The sequence below is a fragment of the Trichosporon asahii genome (assembly GCF_000293215.1).
Source record: "Trichosporon asahii var. asahii CBS 2479 unplaced genomic scaffold scaffold00035, whole genome shotgun sequence".
In the NCBI taxonomy this organism is placed as follows: Eukaryota; Fungi; Basidiomycota; class Tremellomycetes; order Trichosporonales; family Trichosporonaceae; genus Trichosporon; species Trichosporon asahii.
Genome location: NW_014040889.1, coordinates 128,583 through 142,938, shown reverse-complemented (window position 1 = coordinate 142,938; position 14,356 = coordinate 128,583). Strand labels below are relative to the sequence as shown.

At 59.9% G+C, this 14,356-nt stretch overlaps 5 protein-coding genes across 5 annotated transcripts; 4 read left to right on the top strand and 1 right to left on the bottom strand.

The window, feature by feature from the left end:
- Positions 1–190: 190 nt before the first annotated feature.
- On the top strand, positions 191–412 carry A1Q1_00818 (uncharacterized protein; the record flags this gene model as incomplete). The annotated part of the gene is made up of 1 exon (XM_014325718.1): positions 191–412. The coding sequence occupies one exon, from the start codon at positions 191–193 to the stop codon at positions 410–412; it is 222 nt and encodes a 73-aa protein (XP_014181193.1).
- A 2,775-nt stretch (positions 413–3,187) lies between these two features.
- A1Q1_00817 (uncharacterized protein) lies at positions 3,188–6,664 on the top strand (the record flags this gene model as incomplete). The annotated part of the gene is made up of 5 exons (XM_014325717.1): positions 3,188–3,847; positions 3,916–4,001; positions 4,077–5,753; positions 5,806–6,505; positions 6,554–6,664. 5 exons carry the CDS (start codon positions 3,188–3,190, stop codon positions 6,662–6,664), a joined length of 3,234 nt encoding a protein of 1,077 aa, XP_014181192.1.
- A 456-nt stretch (positions 6,665–7,120) lies between these two features.
- Positions 7,121–9,490, bottom strand: A1Q1_00816 (uncharacterized protein; the record flags this gene model as incomplete). Its single annotated transcript, XM_014325716.1, has 2 exons — positions 7,121–9,275; positions 9,321–9,490. 2 exons carry the CDS (start codon positions 9,488–9,490, stop codon positions 7,121–7,123), a joined length of 2,325 nt encoding a protein of 774 aa, XP_014181191.1.
- A 2,832-nt stretch (positions 9,491–12,322) lies between these two features.
- A1Q1_00815 (uncharacterized protein) lies at positions 12,323–12,652 on the top strand (the record flags this gene model as incomplete). Its single annotated transcript, XM_014325715.1, has 1 exon — positions 12,323–12,652. One exon carries the CDS (start codon positions 12,323–12,325, stop codon positions 12,650–12,652), a length of 330 nt encoding a protein of 109 aa, XP_014181190.1.
- An 840-nt stretch (positions 12,653–13,492) lies between these two features.
- A1Q1_00814 (FUN34 transmembrane protein) lies at positions 13,493–14,174 on the top strand (the record flags this gene model as incomplete). Its single annotated transcript, XM_014325714.1, has 2 exons — positions 13,493–13,562; positions 13,615–14,174. 2 exons carry the CDS (start codon positions 13,493–13,495, stop codon positions 14,172–14,174), a joined length of 630 nt encoding a protein of 209 aa, XP_014181189.1.
- Between the last annotated feature and the right edge of the window lie 182 nt (positions 14,175–14,356).

Genomic DNA, 14,356 nt, shown 5'->3' with positions numbered 1-14,356 from the left:
GGTGCCGGATGTAGAAGAGAGCCCGAACGTTTCCACGGATTAGATGGGAGCCGCGGGGAGGCGTGAGGGCTACAGTTGTAAAAAAAAGATGATGCAGTTAAGATGTTGTCTATGTCAACGAGAATGATGCCTCAGCAGGGATTTAGGTTTGTGACGTCATCTGGTGGAATTGGCCACGGCGTCAGGAACGATGAGCAAGTCTGGACTTGGGGATGCAGCGCAGCCACTGAACGAGGCTTTCCGGGCTCCCCTTGCTCTCCGTGCTCTCTGGTGGCAAGCCCTTGCTCTTGGCTTTGGTATCCCTGGTATCTGTGCCAATGGTCGTCGTGGGCTGGCGTATTTGCATCGAGGCGTTGACCGTTGGCTGAATTGGGAGCCAGAACCGGATCTCGGAAGCTTGGGTGCTCCATAGTGCTCCAGACATGAGAGCCAAAGCTCCTCACCCACTCTGCGAGATTCGTAAGATTGATGTTCTTTCAATTGATGCTGAGAGGCCGCGATATCACGAGGCCAAGCTAAGGCAAGTGGGTGCCATGGGTGGGTGCAACAGCTGCCAGAGGCAAGGAGACAAGGGTGGGGGTCGTGGGGAACAGGGAGCGGAATGTCACCGGACCGGAAATCCGTCTCGGGCAGGTGGAGCCAGCTCTTTCCAGAGAGCACCAGTGCAAGAAGCGCAGCTATGTCTGGCAGAGTACGCAGAGTCAAGGAGCGGCGCAGCGGAGATGCGCGACCGGCAGGAAGACGACTTGCGCCTAAAGTCGTCTCTGCGTTGGATCCCTGACATCGGCAGCAGACCCTGCTGCGCTCTGGGCACTGGCCATGGAAGGCGTGGCGCAAAAGTCAGGTCTAGTTGCAGGGCCAGGTGGTTATGACGAGCGGGAAGGCATGCCCAGCGTCAGCGAGCGCTTCCATTCGACCACGATAGAGCACACGACCTGCCCGCTCTGCGCAGTCTGTATCTCTGTACATTGTTGGCACCTGAGTAGTTCGGAGTAACAACAGTCCTTACCTGGACGAGAGAAGTTGACCGACGCCATACACGTCACTTGTGTGCGCCCGAGCGCGCCCACTGCGCCCTCACCAGCCAGCTACGCCAACTGCGCCAGAGGCAGTTGCGCCCTCCCCCATCCTTCCCCAGAGCTAGTGTTCGACCCTTGTCTTCCCCGGCCACAGCCTTGCTCTCATCCGAGCACTACCAAAGGCAGTGATCATTCCTCGGTCCCATCTCTGTCTTTTCTCACTTTCCATCATCACTCGTCGTCCCGCCCACTACCCCTCACATCACCCCACCCAAATTACAATCACAGCGCGACCGAGACCACGGAAGCGACCCTCACAGCGGCACTCGCAACGCGACACATCCGAGCCCCATCCGGACAAGGATTGAGAGCTAAGAGGCAGAGCTCCCGACCAAATTTACAACATCTCACAAACGTCACCGCATCACTACTAGAGAGCCCCGGGGCCCACGTGAACCTAAGGGATTCGGTAGCAACGGAAAGGACAGAGGTGAGTCGCTCGATTGAAGAGGATTACAACGTTGCCGTCATCGCTGTGCCTCATTTTAAGACGGGCATGACGGTTGGAGTGGACGGTTCGACACGAGCAGGTCACGGACTTGGCAGTCGGTTCCGGGTTCCAGTGGGGGGCAAGTAGTAGGCATGACCGTGAAGTCAGCGAAGGCAGGCGGGGAAGGAAAGGGTCAAAGGGTCATTTATGAGTAGCGGCCCGTGGACCCCGTGGCCAGTGGCTCTCGCCGCCTGAGTTGCGGCCATCTTCCGCGCCTCCGTACGTGCGACTAGCGTCTCTCCTAGCTCTCCTCGTTGCGGGCTCGGAGGCCATTAGCGAATACGTATTCAGTCCGTGACGGATGACGCGTCTGAGGGCAAGCATTCCATCTCAATGGCGCAGGGGGATGTGGCCCAGGCCAGGTGGGTGACAGCTGCCGAGCATGCTCCAGGTGTCCATCAGGCCCAGCATCCAGGCCAGGCCCCGGGCAGGTGGCGACTTGACTCCCTGCTGTTAGCTGTACCTGTTCGGGGTTGTTCCGTTGACCACGGAGAACCCACCGAGGGACCGTGATCGTCTTTTGAGCAGTCTCCAAGCATGGAAGTTAGAGCTTGTTCCGGTACGACTGCGCACGCGCGGCGTGTCAGAGGGAGCCATGAGAGTTGGGCAACCCGAAATCCCAAAGGAGCCTGGCTGGAAAGAACGAGTCCGGCCGTCGCCGTCATTCCTCGTGGGTGAGGGGGTGGTGTTGTCGGGGACTCGGGGGAAGGCCCGGAGCTGGACAGCAAACTGGGCAGGTGTCGATGTAATCTTTAAGGGTCCACAGATCATCGATACCGTCATGTTCTAATCTACTGGGGCCCTGCCCCCGGGCCCTTGCTCCCTGCTGTCATCCTTGTCATCGTCCTGTTCGGGCCCTGGTGCCCTGCATCCCCCGCGCCTGCATCATGACCATGCACCAACCTTACCCACCTTGACGCACCGTCGATGATCCTTGCCCCCTGCTCCTGCCCCGCATGCCCAGACCGGCCCCTCTCCCTCTCCCCTCACCCGACATCATAATTTTCATCGTCATCGCTGCTCTTGTCTTCTTCTCCTATACCACCCGCCGTTGTTTGCTTAGCTGACCTTAATCCAGCCCCACCCATTACACCCATCTCAGCTCTGGCTGGCCCCCACGAGGGCTTCGACAGCTTGACTTCCTCCCCCGACACCGCAAAATTATCCTCTGTCCTAGCATTACACCCCAGCGCATCCTCCGGTACTTGACCCAACATTAGCCTGGCCCGTCATCCGGCCAAAGTACCGTCAAGAGCATCTTCCAACAACTTCCCTTCACCACACCACTGTTCCTGCTACGTTCTACCCCCTCGTCACACGCCCATTACCCTACCTCGGCTGCATCGCTTCAACACGTTTGGGTTTCCGATTACTGCATAGCACCTGTGCGACCGACGCTGGGGAAGCAAACAGTTGCCAATCCCGCCTAGGCAAGTTGCCACCAGACTCCGCGCCGCGACATCACAAGACGGCCAACCGTACCTTCGGCCAACGCTCCACCCTTCACCCACCTACCAACCCTTCCCCTCCGTCCTCCCTACCTCTCTCGACGCGACACCCATCTTGACCAATCACTTAAAGACTACGACCCGTAAACCCTCGCGGGCTCGTTGATCCAATGTACAACAACGGCCGCGCCAATACAGGAGTATCGCCCGAACAACGGCAACCCGATCCTCACAATCGACCACCTGTCCACACACCGACGTCCGCACGATCAATGGCCGCCGCTGGCATGGCAGACTACACCAATAGGTTGGCCCCATCTTATCAGGCCGCCCCCGATCCTCCAGGTGTCGGGGGCGGTGTATGGGCGCCACCCGGACAAGGGGGCTTTCAACAGGCTCCGATGTTCGCACCACTTGGCCCACCGATGGGTTACGATGCGGAAGGAATGGGAAGAGACGCCCGGTATGGATATCCCGGAGGCCAGCCGCAAGGAATGAACGGTTATCTACCCCGACTAGACATGGGCTACATGAACATGGGAGGTGTCTGGGATGACAACCAAACCTCGCCACAGCGGAGAGACGGCGAGCGTGGCCCCCTGTCCGCGGTGACAGACCCCGGTTCGCGCCCTCCGACGAGTGGGGCAAATGGTGTTCCACCAGGCTACCCCGGCGGCGTTCAAGTGAAGGAGGAGCCACCGACCAATGGCCAGCCCGTCGTCGCTCAGCCGCAGCAGCCCGAAGACGGCGAAAACAAGCCAGATCACCGCAAGCGAAAACGCAACCGCACTATCCGGTCCTGCGTGCCTTGTCACAATCACAAGCGAAAGGTGAGTGGAGGGCACCTTGGCCCATCAAGACCATCCTCGGTCTTCAAAACAACACTAACATGCATTAGTGCGATCGGAAACGTCCTTGCGGAAGATGCACTGCTCTTGGCCTAACTGGATCATGCGTGTACGAAGTGGACGAGGCTCGTGATCCGTAAGTCTTAATTAAAGAGTAGCTCCGAGGCTCTCGAAGAAGTCGAATCTAGGTTTCCTGAAACTGATATCATAGGAACGACCCAGATGTCATCGAAACGGACCGATTGCGTCGACGCATCGCGGAATTGGAGCAAGTCGTCCGCGAATTGCGCCAACGGCACCCACCTCGTACATCGGCCGCTCAGCAGGCTGCTCAACAGGCTGCTCAACAGGCTGCTCAACAGGCTGCTCAACAACAACAACAGCAGCAAGCCCAGGCCCAAGCTCAAGCCAACGATGCAGACAAGCGCCGTGTCTTAGTTGACCGGTACGCTCGCTTCAAGTCGGGTGAGGTGGCCGGGAGAGCCGTGGTCCCTACCGCACCGAGCCTGCATAGTATGTCCGAACTCTCCCCAACGGCATCCTCGGCTAGTGGTCGACGCGACCATTATACCGAGCCCTATTCGGCACACGCACTTCCTGGTGAAGAGCTCGTCTCGGACCCCGCCGGCCGCAAGACCTGGCTGGGTACGCCTGCCGGCAAACCCATGTTCAGACGTCTGCGTGAGATTGTGCATGGCAAGAAGATCGACGGAACGCTTCCTGAGGACGCAGCTTTCACTGGTTGGTTCGCGTCCACTCGAAAGACGTACCCTTTCACCACCATCTGGAGCCATGACAACTTCATCGACGAGATCATTGGCTTGTTACCCTCGGCGGAGGAGGCGGAGCTGCTCTACGAGTCCTTCATCACCGAGATCGGGTGCATGTTCCAGGCCTGGCACGAGGGCAATCTTCTGGCCGACTTCCGCGCATTCTTCGCCTTGTCGGCCGCCGACAAGAAGACGCAGCCCCTCTCGCACTTGTCCCTTTTCATCATGATCTGTGCGCTTGGCTCCATGGTCCGAGCGAGCAGCAACGAGATTATGGGCGAGGGCAACGAGGGTTCGCCCACGTCCACTTCCCAGCGAAGTGATAAGGGCGACTTGACTAGCAGCCGTCTCCAGAGCGAGCTGTACCTGTCTGCCGCTTATCAGGCCCTGCGCCTGTGCTCGTTCCAGTCCAGCCCCACTATTGCCACAGTGCAGTCCCAATTCCTCGTTTGTGTGTACCTGCTCCACAGTGAAAGGGCCGCCGACTCTTGGGGCCTGACTGGAAGCCTGGTCAGGCAGTGCATTGCCATGGGCTTGCACGTCGATCCGACTCACCTCGATCCCAAGGTTAGCCAGAAGGAGGCGGAGATCAAGCGACGTATCTGGTGGTCTGTGGCTGGCCTCGACGCGCTTCTCTGCGTTTCGTTCGGTCGACCGACCATGATCAACTACTACACTTGTGCCCTGCCACAAGACGTGACCGAGGAGTCGCTGTCCGAGGAGACGGGTTCCGCAGTCCAGGCCATGATCCCTCCGCCCTCCAACGCACTGGGACCAGAGACCACCGACGAGACATTCCACGCCGCGCTCTTCCAGCTCACGTTGCCATCGGTTGAGCTGCTGAACCGTGTCTTCCACGTTTCGCCTCTCGTCGCGCGCAATGCGTTCATGGGTTGGTTCACGCCATCCACCTTTGAGGAGCCCACCGTGCCTCCTACCGTGGTCGGCAACTCGTACGAGGATGCCATCCGACTCGGTCGCGACATCTTCGACTGGTATGACCACCTGCCCGAGGGCATCAAGTTCGACCCCTCAAAAGACCTCGACCAGCTCCAAGGTCGTTCCGGCGTCCGCATCAATCAGACCCTTGCGCTGTGTGTCAAGACCTTCATTCTTGTGTACGTCAACCGGCCCCGATTAACCCCATCTACAGACAGCTGACAGCAACAGCCTCATTCTCCACCGTCCCTACCTGCGAGCGGACCCCTCGGCGTACCCCGAGTCGTCGTCGCTCTGTGCTCGTTCTGCTCACATCATCCTCCAGGCGTACCACGCTATGGCTCGGAGCAAGTCCACGATTGCGTGGTCGTGGTGGACAATGTCGTATCGCGCCTTCCACGCCGGTACCGTGTGCGCCTTCCTTGCGATCCGCGAGCCCGGAACCGCCCTTGCCGAACGCTGCCTTGCCGACCTCCGGTCTGCGATTGCAATCTTCGAAGATCGAACTCAGAACTGGAACATCTTGCACCCAGTCCAGTCCGACCTTTGCACTGGTCTCGTTCGGTTAGAGAAGCTGGCGACGGCGGCTGCGGCCACGTCGCCGGGCTTGGGGGTTGTGAGCCAACAAGGTGCGCACTCTTCGGCGAACGGCACTGGCGGTGCCGGCAACGGTCTTGGGACACCACAACTCCAGGACCAGCCTATTTTCCCAGGCTTATCGTTAGACCCACACTCGGTCCCTGCCTTCCCGAGTGCGATGAACGCCGAGGACCACGAGCGCCAGCACATGGGCGAGGGCTCGACCGGGTCGGCCAACAGCCCGCCAGGTCTACTCCGCCGCGAGTCCGGCCCCTTCTTACAGCCGTGGGCTTTACCCGAGAAACAGGTCAATTGTCCCTACGGCCACACGGAGAGCCTGGCTCTGCCTCAGGTGGGTTTAGTCGCAGTAGACCCATCGGCCGTAGCTGACGTTGTCCAGATCTGGGCGTCCATGTTCAACATCAAGATGGACGAGCCGGGCGTCAACGAAAGCATGGGTCCGCCGCAAATGCAGACGCAGCCCTCCGCCGTGTCGGCGCATCCGCACTGACTCGCGGCGTCCTAGTCTCCGACATACACACCGACGTTTCGTCCCGCCAACCACAAGTTTCCGAATCTGTTCCGATCTGTATCGCGTAGCGCCCACGGCGACGTCCAAACGAGGCGACGTCGCCCAGCCCTGCTTCCTGTTTCTGCCTGTTTCCATCGCACCGTTGCAATCTCCAAGCATACATAGTCTCTCTGCCTCTGAAAGAACCGAAACTTGCCATATCGACATCGACAAAAATACTGCCATAGACACCCGCACGCACGCACGCAAGCAATACAACACCACAATCACCACATCACATCATCACATTCATTCATCAGTCCAATCGCCAATCTCGTGTAGCGCCGCCCACTGTATTCTTGTGCTTTCGTATAGACCCCATGCAGCGATAGTGTACTGGACAATTTCTTCTTTCATTTGCATACACTGGCTATCGATGCTTATAAGTTCTTGTGTCTACTGCTGAATAACGAACTGGGGCTCCTCCTGAGCCTCCTCGGGCGCGGAGTCGTTTTTGGGTCCGTTTTTGCCCTTGCCAACGTACTTGTCGAGCCAGGCAAAGACCTCATGGTGCCACTTACGCGAGTTGGCAGCCTTGAGGACCCAGTGGTTCTCGTCGGGGAAGTAGACGAGGCGACTGGGCACGCCGCGGACCTGGAGGGCCGTGAAAGTGCCCAGCGCCTGCGTGACGGGGAGGCGGAAGTCCATGCCACCCTGGAGGACGAGTTGTGGCGTGTGCCAGTTCTGCACATAGTTCATCGGGTTGTACTCTTCGTACGCGTCCCTGTCGCTCGTCGGAGTGCCCCCAAAGTCGTGAGTGGGGAACCAGAGCTCCTCCGTCTCATAATAGCTGGTCGTCGTGCTGAGCATGCCGTCGTGGTACACGAGGGCCTTGAAGCCGAACTCGTTGTGGCCCTGGATCCAGTTGACCATGTAGCCACCGTAGCTGGCGCCCAGGGCTGCGGTGCGCTCCTTGTCGATGCCGGGGTAGTGCTCGAGCGCGGCGCGGTAGCCGAGCAGCAGGTCACGGAACGGGCGCGAGCCCCAGTGCCGCGCGATGCGGTCTGTGAACTCCTGGCCATAGCCCGTCGAGCCGGTCGGGTTGACGGCGACAACGACATAGCCCGCCGCAGCGTACACGGCCGGGTTCCAGCGCGTGCTCCAGCTCTCGGTCCAGGCGCCCTGCGGGCCGCCGTGGATCAGGAACGCGAGCGGCCACTTGGCGCTGTCGTCCTCTGAGTATCCGGGCGGCTTCAGGACCCAGGCCATGACGCGCCAGTCTTCGTCGCCGCGGAACCAGAGCGCATCGATGTCAATCTTGTCCAGGCGGCCGCCGATGTGCTTCTCCGCAAAGTGCGTGAGCTGGTGCAGCGCCTCGGGAGGACGCTTGTCCGGGTCGCCGTGGCCGCGGCCAGGTCGGCCGTGGTCGTGGTCCTCGACTGCCTGAGCGACGGAGTGGAGGTACGCCTCGTCCTCGAGGTCGAGGAGGAAGAGCTCGGTCGGCGACGTGAACGAGCTGATGGACAGGAGGAAAAGGTCCTTGCGCACCTGCGTAATGGAGCTGGTGGAGCCGTGGAAATGCAGCGGGGTCGGAAGAGCTCCGGGGGCATCGAGGTGGTACGGCACGTCCTTGCCGTGGTGCTCGGCGAGGACGTAGAGCGAGTCACCGTCGAGGTCCCAGTTGACGTACGAAGGCGAGCGGTCCCACTTCTGCGTCCACGCCTCGATCGAGCCGCCGACAAGCCCAGGAGTGTACACCATGACGACACGGCGATCAGACTCGTATCCATCCTGCGCCATCTGGAGCCAGGCGAGCTTCTTACCGCCGGGGCTGAAGCGGACGCCGCTAACAGCACCGTGGTCAGTGCTCGTCAGCTGCGTCACCTTGCCGCCCTTGTGCGGCAGGAGGTAGACATCGAGCCTGGTGTGAAGAGCGGGGTCAATGTCCGTCGGCTTGATCGCGAGCGCGATCTCCTTTGGCGATACCGAAAACTGATCCTTCGAAATAGCGTCGACCTGGCTGTACAGCCCGGTCCCGGCGAGGAGGTTGGTGAAGCGCGAGCTGGCCTCAAAGACCTCCTCCTCATCCTTCTTCTTGCGGTGCAGCTCCGTCGCCGCGAGGGTGTACACGCGGCCGGGGATGCGCCAGGTGTCCCAGTGGCGCACGAACAGGTCATCGTAGACGTATGCCGAAGTTCCGCGGTTGTCCCACTTCTTATCGCCCTTGGCGGTCTCCTCCAATGAAGAGTCGGCGCCCCAGACAGCTGCGCTGAAGACGAGCAGGTGGCTCTCGGGCTCATACGTCAGCGCACTGGGCTCCGTGCCCTTGGGCAGATCTAGGAGGTGCATCGTCCTGATTGGGTCGTGCTTGATCGAGAAGTGGTGCATCGTCGTGCCGTTCAGATAAGCGACCGTGGTGTCAGACAGCCAGATAAGCTCGGACGCGCTGCCCGGGGTCGCAGCAAACAGCTTGCGCGGCTTGGCCTTCTCTTTGGTCTCGGTCAGATAGACGGTGCGGCTCATCCTGACGGTTAGCGATACGCTCGATCCCCCACTTGGCCCATCTAGTGCGCCCAAAGATAGACATGAGCACCCTGCACCTGTCTCGCCCCTGTTTGCGCTTGCACCAATGCCCATGCGTACTAGCAGGACTTACGTGTTGGACTTCTCCTCCCATTGATCCACGACGGAGATGGCACTGCCGCCGTTTGGCGCAACGACGGGCGCCTGTGGGCGAGGAGTGCTGAGCATGTCCACAGGAGTGAACTCCTTGGATGCCATGACGCCGAGGGCGAGCATGCCCAACGGCGCGAGCTTGGAGAGCATCTTGACGGGCGGTCGAGGATGCCGGATGTGTCTGGTTGGCAGAGAGGAGGAAGGACGTCTTCACTACGCGCCATGCGTCTGGGAGCTGGCCGGACGGTCAGTCAGCCAGTGACGCAAGAGGCTAGCTGGATGCCGGGAGTATTTCGTCCGGTCATGACCGTCGACCGTGACCTTCCACCGCCGTTTGCCACCCGATCTCGGTGGTCTATTTTCGTCCCTAGCTCTGCGTCGACATCGGTCTCGCTCGCTCCCACGAACGTGTGTCTGGCTCCTCATACGACCATCTTCCACACGCCTTCGATCAGATCTCATGTTGGCGGTCCTCGTCTGACCATCTGGTTGGACGTGACTGATCTTTGGGCGACCGCGACATGAAAAATGTTGGGATCACGCGTGCCGCACGCGAAGCCCGGGCCCAAGCTCACTGAATTCTGAACAGACCCCCCGTGCCGGAGATCTGGGACCAGTGCGCAATCCTCGCTTCCAGATCCCTTGCGTATCTGCAGCAAATGCGGACATGCACCTGCCACAATGGACAGAACATGACCCGTAAACGAGATAGGCCAGTTCGCGTGGATTGGACCGCCTCCTCATTGCAGATATGCCGTCTAAACTGGGAGCTGATAGCAGATAGTGTCGATAGCGTCGAATGATAAGCCTCTCTGTCTTTATCTGCAACACTGCCAACGTCACCGGAGCAGCTTTTCTTCTCCCTTCTGCATCCTGTCTCGCCAGAATCTTGTCTTCTTGCATTCGTTCACTCAATCTCATTCACTTGCACATTGACCACATGACCGCCTTCCCCGCCACTGGACGGACAGTCGACATGAGCCACCACTGCCCACCGACGACAGGCACTGGCCGCGCCTTCCCTACCGATCACCCCTCGACCCCACCGACATAGCCTCGCGCACCAACTCATGACAGCTTTGCTCGCCCACCTCGCCACCCAGCCAAATGAACAGTGGTCAGACCTTGGTTCGACATGTCCTCAGATCTTGAAACACAACGTCGGTGGGGTCTCGGTTTCTGCCTGATCCTCATGATGCCCTTCGGCAAAGTCGATGTTGCCACATGGTGGTCCAAGCTCATGCCATTCGGGTGCCAAAGGTTGAGGCGTCCGGAACGGGTCATGTGGGTGGAGGATGATTGGGTGTTGTGTCTCCTGCAGCAGCACTGCAGTGCTCGCCCATGGTGGGTGACATTGCTTGGCATCTTTGGCTAAGTTGACACGGCTCCGGTATGCGGCCCCTCGATCTCGTGACCTCGCTTGGAATAACACCAGGAGGGGTAGCGGGATGCGTCGGCGCATATCGCAGCCTTCCTAGAGAGGCTTGCAGGCGTCTTCTCGGGCCACTGTATGGGAAGCGTTGCCGCCGGGAGGTCACGGTCGATCTGGGTCCACCTTCCCCCACTTTGGATATGATCAGCAAACGTTCCGGGTCGGGGCCTCAGTGCCACACTGCAGCCCACCGCCTTGGCACGCGACGATCAGGACATGGCTTGCGTTTTCATTCCCTCGCCCCATCTCCGACAGCGGAGGCGTGAATCAAACCTTAGTCTTCGCTGTGAGTGCCTGCTATGGCGCTTGCAGAAGCTACCTTGAGCCGCAGCCTCACCCCCCGCCTCATGCCTCAAGATCCCCCACATCTTGCTGCACGAATGAGCCGGAGTATCTAGCCGAAGCCTGTGCGCACTGTCCTTGCTTATGGTCAAGCTACCGGGATCCACCTTCACCGGCCCACCGGGCGACCGGCCGGGGCGACCGGGCGACCTAGGGAGCCAGCCACAACACCCGTCGGCTTGGCGCTGATTTCGCATCCCCCAGCTATTTTCGGCAGCAAGTGTTACGCGATGCTTGGTTCGTCGTTTTCGCCCTCTGTTCAGGTCGTTTGTCAAGTCCTGCCTTACCGTGAACACAGTTGATACGCTGGCATGGGTCATTGGTCGCTTGCATTGGGCTGCTTCAGGCTGCGAGCGTGTCTATCGCCGAGGACATGACCACTTGCACGGAACGAGCGGAACGCACAGAACGCTGTCCGAGCCAACTGATATGACACGATCCACGACAGTTTATGCTTAGAGCACGCCGTGTTCCGAGTGTGTGCACGACGCACCGCGCGTCAATAGACGCTTGGCGCCTGTCCCCGTTCGCGGATATGACCAAACCGTTGACATGACCAACGTCGCAATTGCATCCTGAACGTTATGGATATGGCCTGACCCACGAGGCCGACTCCGACAGCGTAGTCCGACATCCTCTCCCGACGGGCACAACTGCGTCGGTGGTCTTGACGACCTGCGTCGAAATTGCAGATGGTCTTACGCCATATTGCAGATTGCGGCTTCGTGCGGCAGGTGATACCAGGCCGTAGCCGCGTCGGCCGTCCAGGCACGGCGTGTATCGAGTGGCAAAGGCCCGTTTTTTTCGCTGATTGGAATCTAGGGTCAGGCAGGTGGGAGACTGATCCAATGGCCCTGCCGTTCGTTATCCTCGCGCTGAGCTCTGGCGACGAATCACCCTGGGACGATAGCTGCGAGCGCACACACTCGTTGGAGCTGTGAAGGTGCTCTCCCGCTCGCCCGTGGCCCTCCCTCAACCATGGCCGTGTGCACGCTCTGCATTGTCATGGTTGTTGACGTGAGCAGCCCCATGTCGGCTGAGTCGCAGCCCGCAATCCCGACAACCCGACGCAGCTGCCCGGTGCGCAAGCTGTGCAATTCACGCTAGGTCTCGATCAATTTACTGCCGCGGCAACAACCAGGCATGGCTTGGCACGTTGCCGTGTTTACGAACGTCGACCGAACGCAACACAAGCGTGAATCGGACAGATGAAGAAACCTCAGCGAAACCAGGCACACGACCTCGCTAAATACCCCAGCCTGCCCCAGGTGCCTGCTTTAGAGTTTGGACGCGGTGCCATAGCCGCCGGGCCGCCTCTCGCCGCCTCATGTCTTCGACCGACCCACTGCCCCTGTGCCCTGTTTGCTCACGGTGCCTCCGACACCCTCACCTCTCCCTACAACCTGCAAGCCCTACCGCCTCCAGTCCCTTCGACCACACACAGGCCCATTGTGGGCCCCAACGCCTTCGCCTCTTCGGAAGGACTGCGCCCCTTCTTCCCCAATGTCGCCAATGCCAATCGAAGAGTGAGCCTATGAACAAGTGTGTGCGCGTGAACCCGTGTCGGGCTTGTCGGGTGTGCGACCAGATGCCTGATGGACCTCTGAACTTTCCGGGCTGTCTGTCCCTCCAAAGCTGAGGACATGACTAAGGTACGCAAAGTCCTGTTTGCCCGGTCGGGTCGAGGGCTCGTCGGGTTGCGTTCCACGGCTCCTAGCCTGCGTAACAGATTAGAATGCCTGCGTGCGCATGACCAACGGAACGCCCTAGTTTCCAACCAGGTTTCTTCCAACCGATCTCCCGAGGTCGGCGCAGGACCGGGGAGATGATTGGCAGCCCCCGGCCTCCCAACCTGCGTTCGGCCAGCTCGAGCGGCAGGAACGGTAAGGAGTCGAGGAACGCCTAATGTCCGTCCCCTGCTGCCGCTCCTGGAACTCCTGGAGCTTTGTTGTTCCTCGCGCTCCTGTGCAGGCTCCTGCAGGTGAGCCGCAGGACAGTTCAATGAACAGACGATGAGCGAGAGAGTGGAGTTGTGACTGGTCCTCTGCCGCTCGTGCTCCTGTCCCCCAGCCACTTCTGGAGCTCCTCCTCTGCCCTTGCGCTGCGCTCTGGCGGGGGCGCCAGCACTGACTCTTCGGTGTGTGCAGCGCACGCTCAGAGGTCGTGGGGGCCAGTCTCCCCAACCACCCCACGCCCCCGGGTCAATGATGAAGACGTATAAATTATGATCCTCGCAGGTATCACCAAGCCCCTCGTCCCCCCCAGCTCCACGAACGACCAGCCGGCCTCGCCAGACCACAACCTCCTGCAGCACCACTCCGGGGTAACTAGCGACACTTACTTCTTCATCTTAAGCGCCCACTGTAGTCTCTCCCACAATGACGCAGGCTCTCACCGACGACTTCCAGTACGCTCCTCCTCCGAAGCTTGCCAACCCCGGCCCTCTGGGTGAGTCGTGGGGGCTGTCTCTCAGTTTCAGCAAGGCTGCGCTAACGCTTAGGTTACTTCTCTCTCGGAACGACGACGCTTCTCGTCGGTCTCATGATCTACGGCGTCCAGGGTGTCCAGTCGTTGGCCATGCTCATCGGACAAGTGGCGGCAGTTGGTGGTCTCGGCATGCTCATCTCTTGCTTCTGGCACTACCAGCAGGGTTCCAACTTCGGCACTGCCGCCTTCGGCATGTACGGTCTCTTCTACATCTCTCTCGCGATCGTCCTCTACCCCATTGCCGGTGCTTCTGCGGGCTACCCCGACGCGGCCGACTACAACACGGCGCTCGGCCTGTACCTCCTCGTCTGGTTCCTACTCTCGCTTGTCATGTGGCCCGTTACGTGGCGCATTAACGTCGGCCTCACCGTGCTCTTCACCTTTGTCTGGCTCTACTTCCTCTTCCTCGCGGTCGGCTTCATGATTTCGCACAAGCAGGTCATCAACACCGGCGCCGCGTTCGGTATGTGCGTCGGTGCCTGGAGCTACATCCTTGGCATGGAGCACCTCTACGCTGAGGACGACTGCTTCATCAAGATCCCCAACCCCAGCCTCGCCAAGAAGCGCGACTAAGTCTTGTGCTTAGACGAGGGTGGTAGCGCAGAGCCATGATGCGTTACGCTTCTCAAATAAGCAATGAGTCCGCAGCGAAGGGAGTTCAGAAGTTCAAGCAAATTCGCAAGTCTCAGTAATATGGCCGCCCTAGCCGGCCACAATCCTCAACCATCCATGCCTGCCCCCGTTGCCGCCGGGAG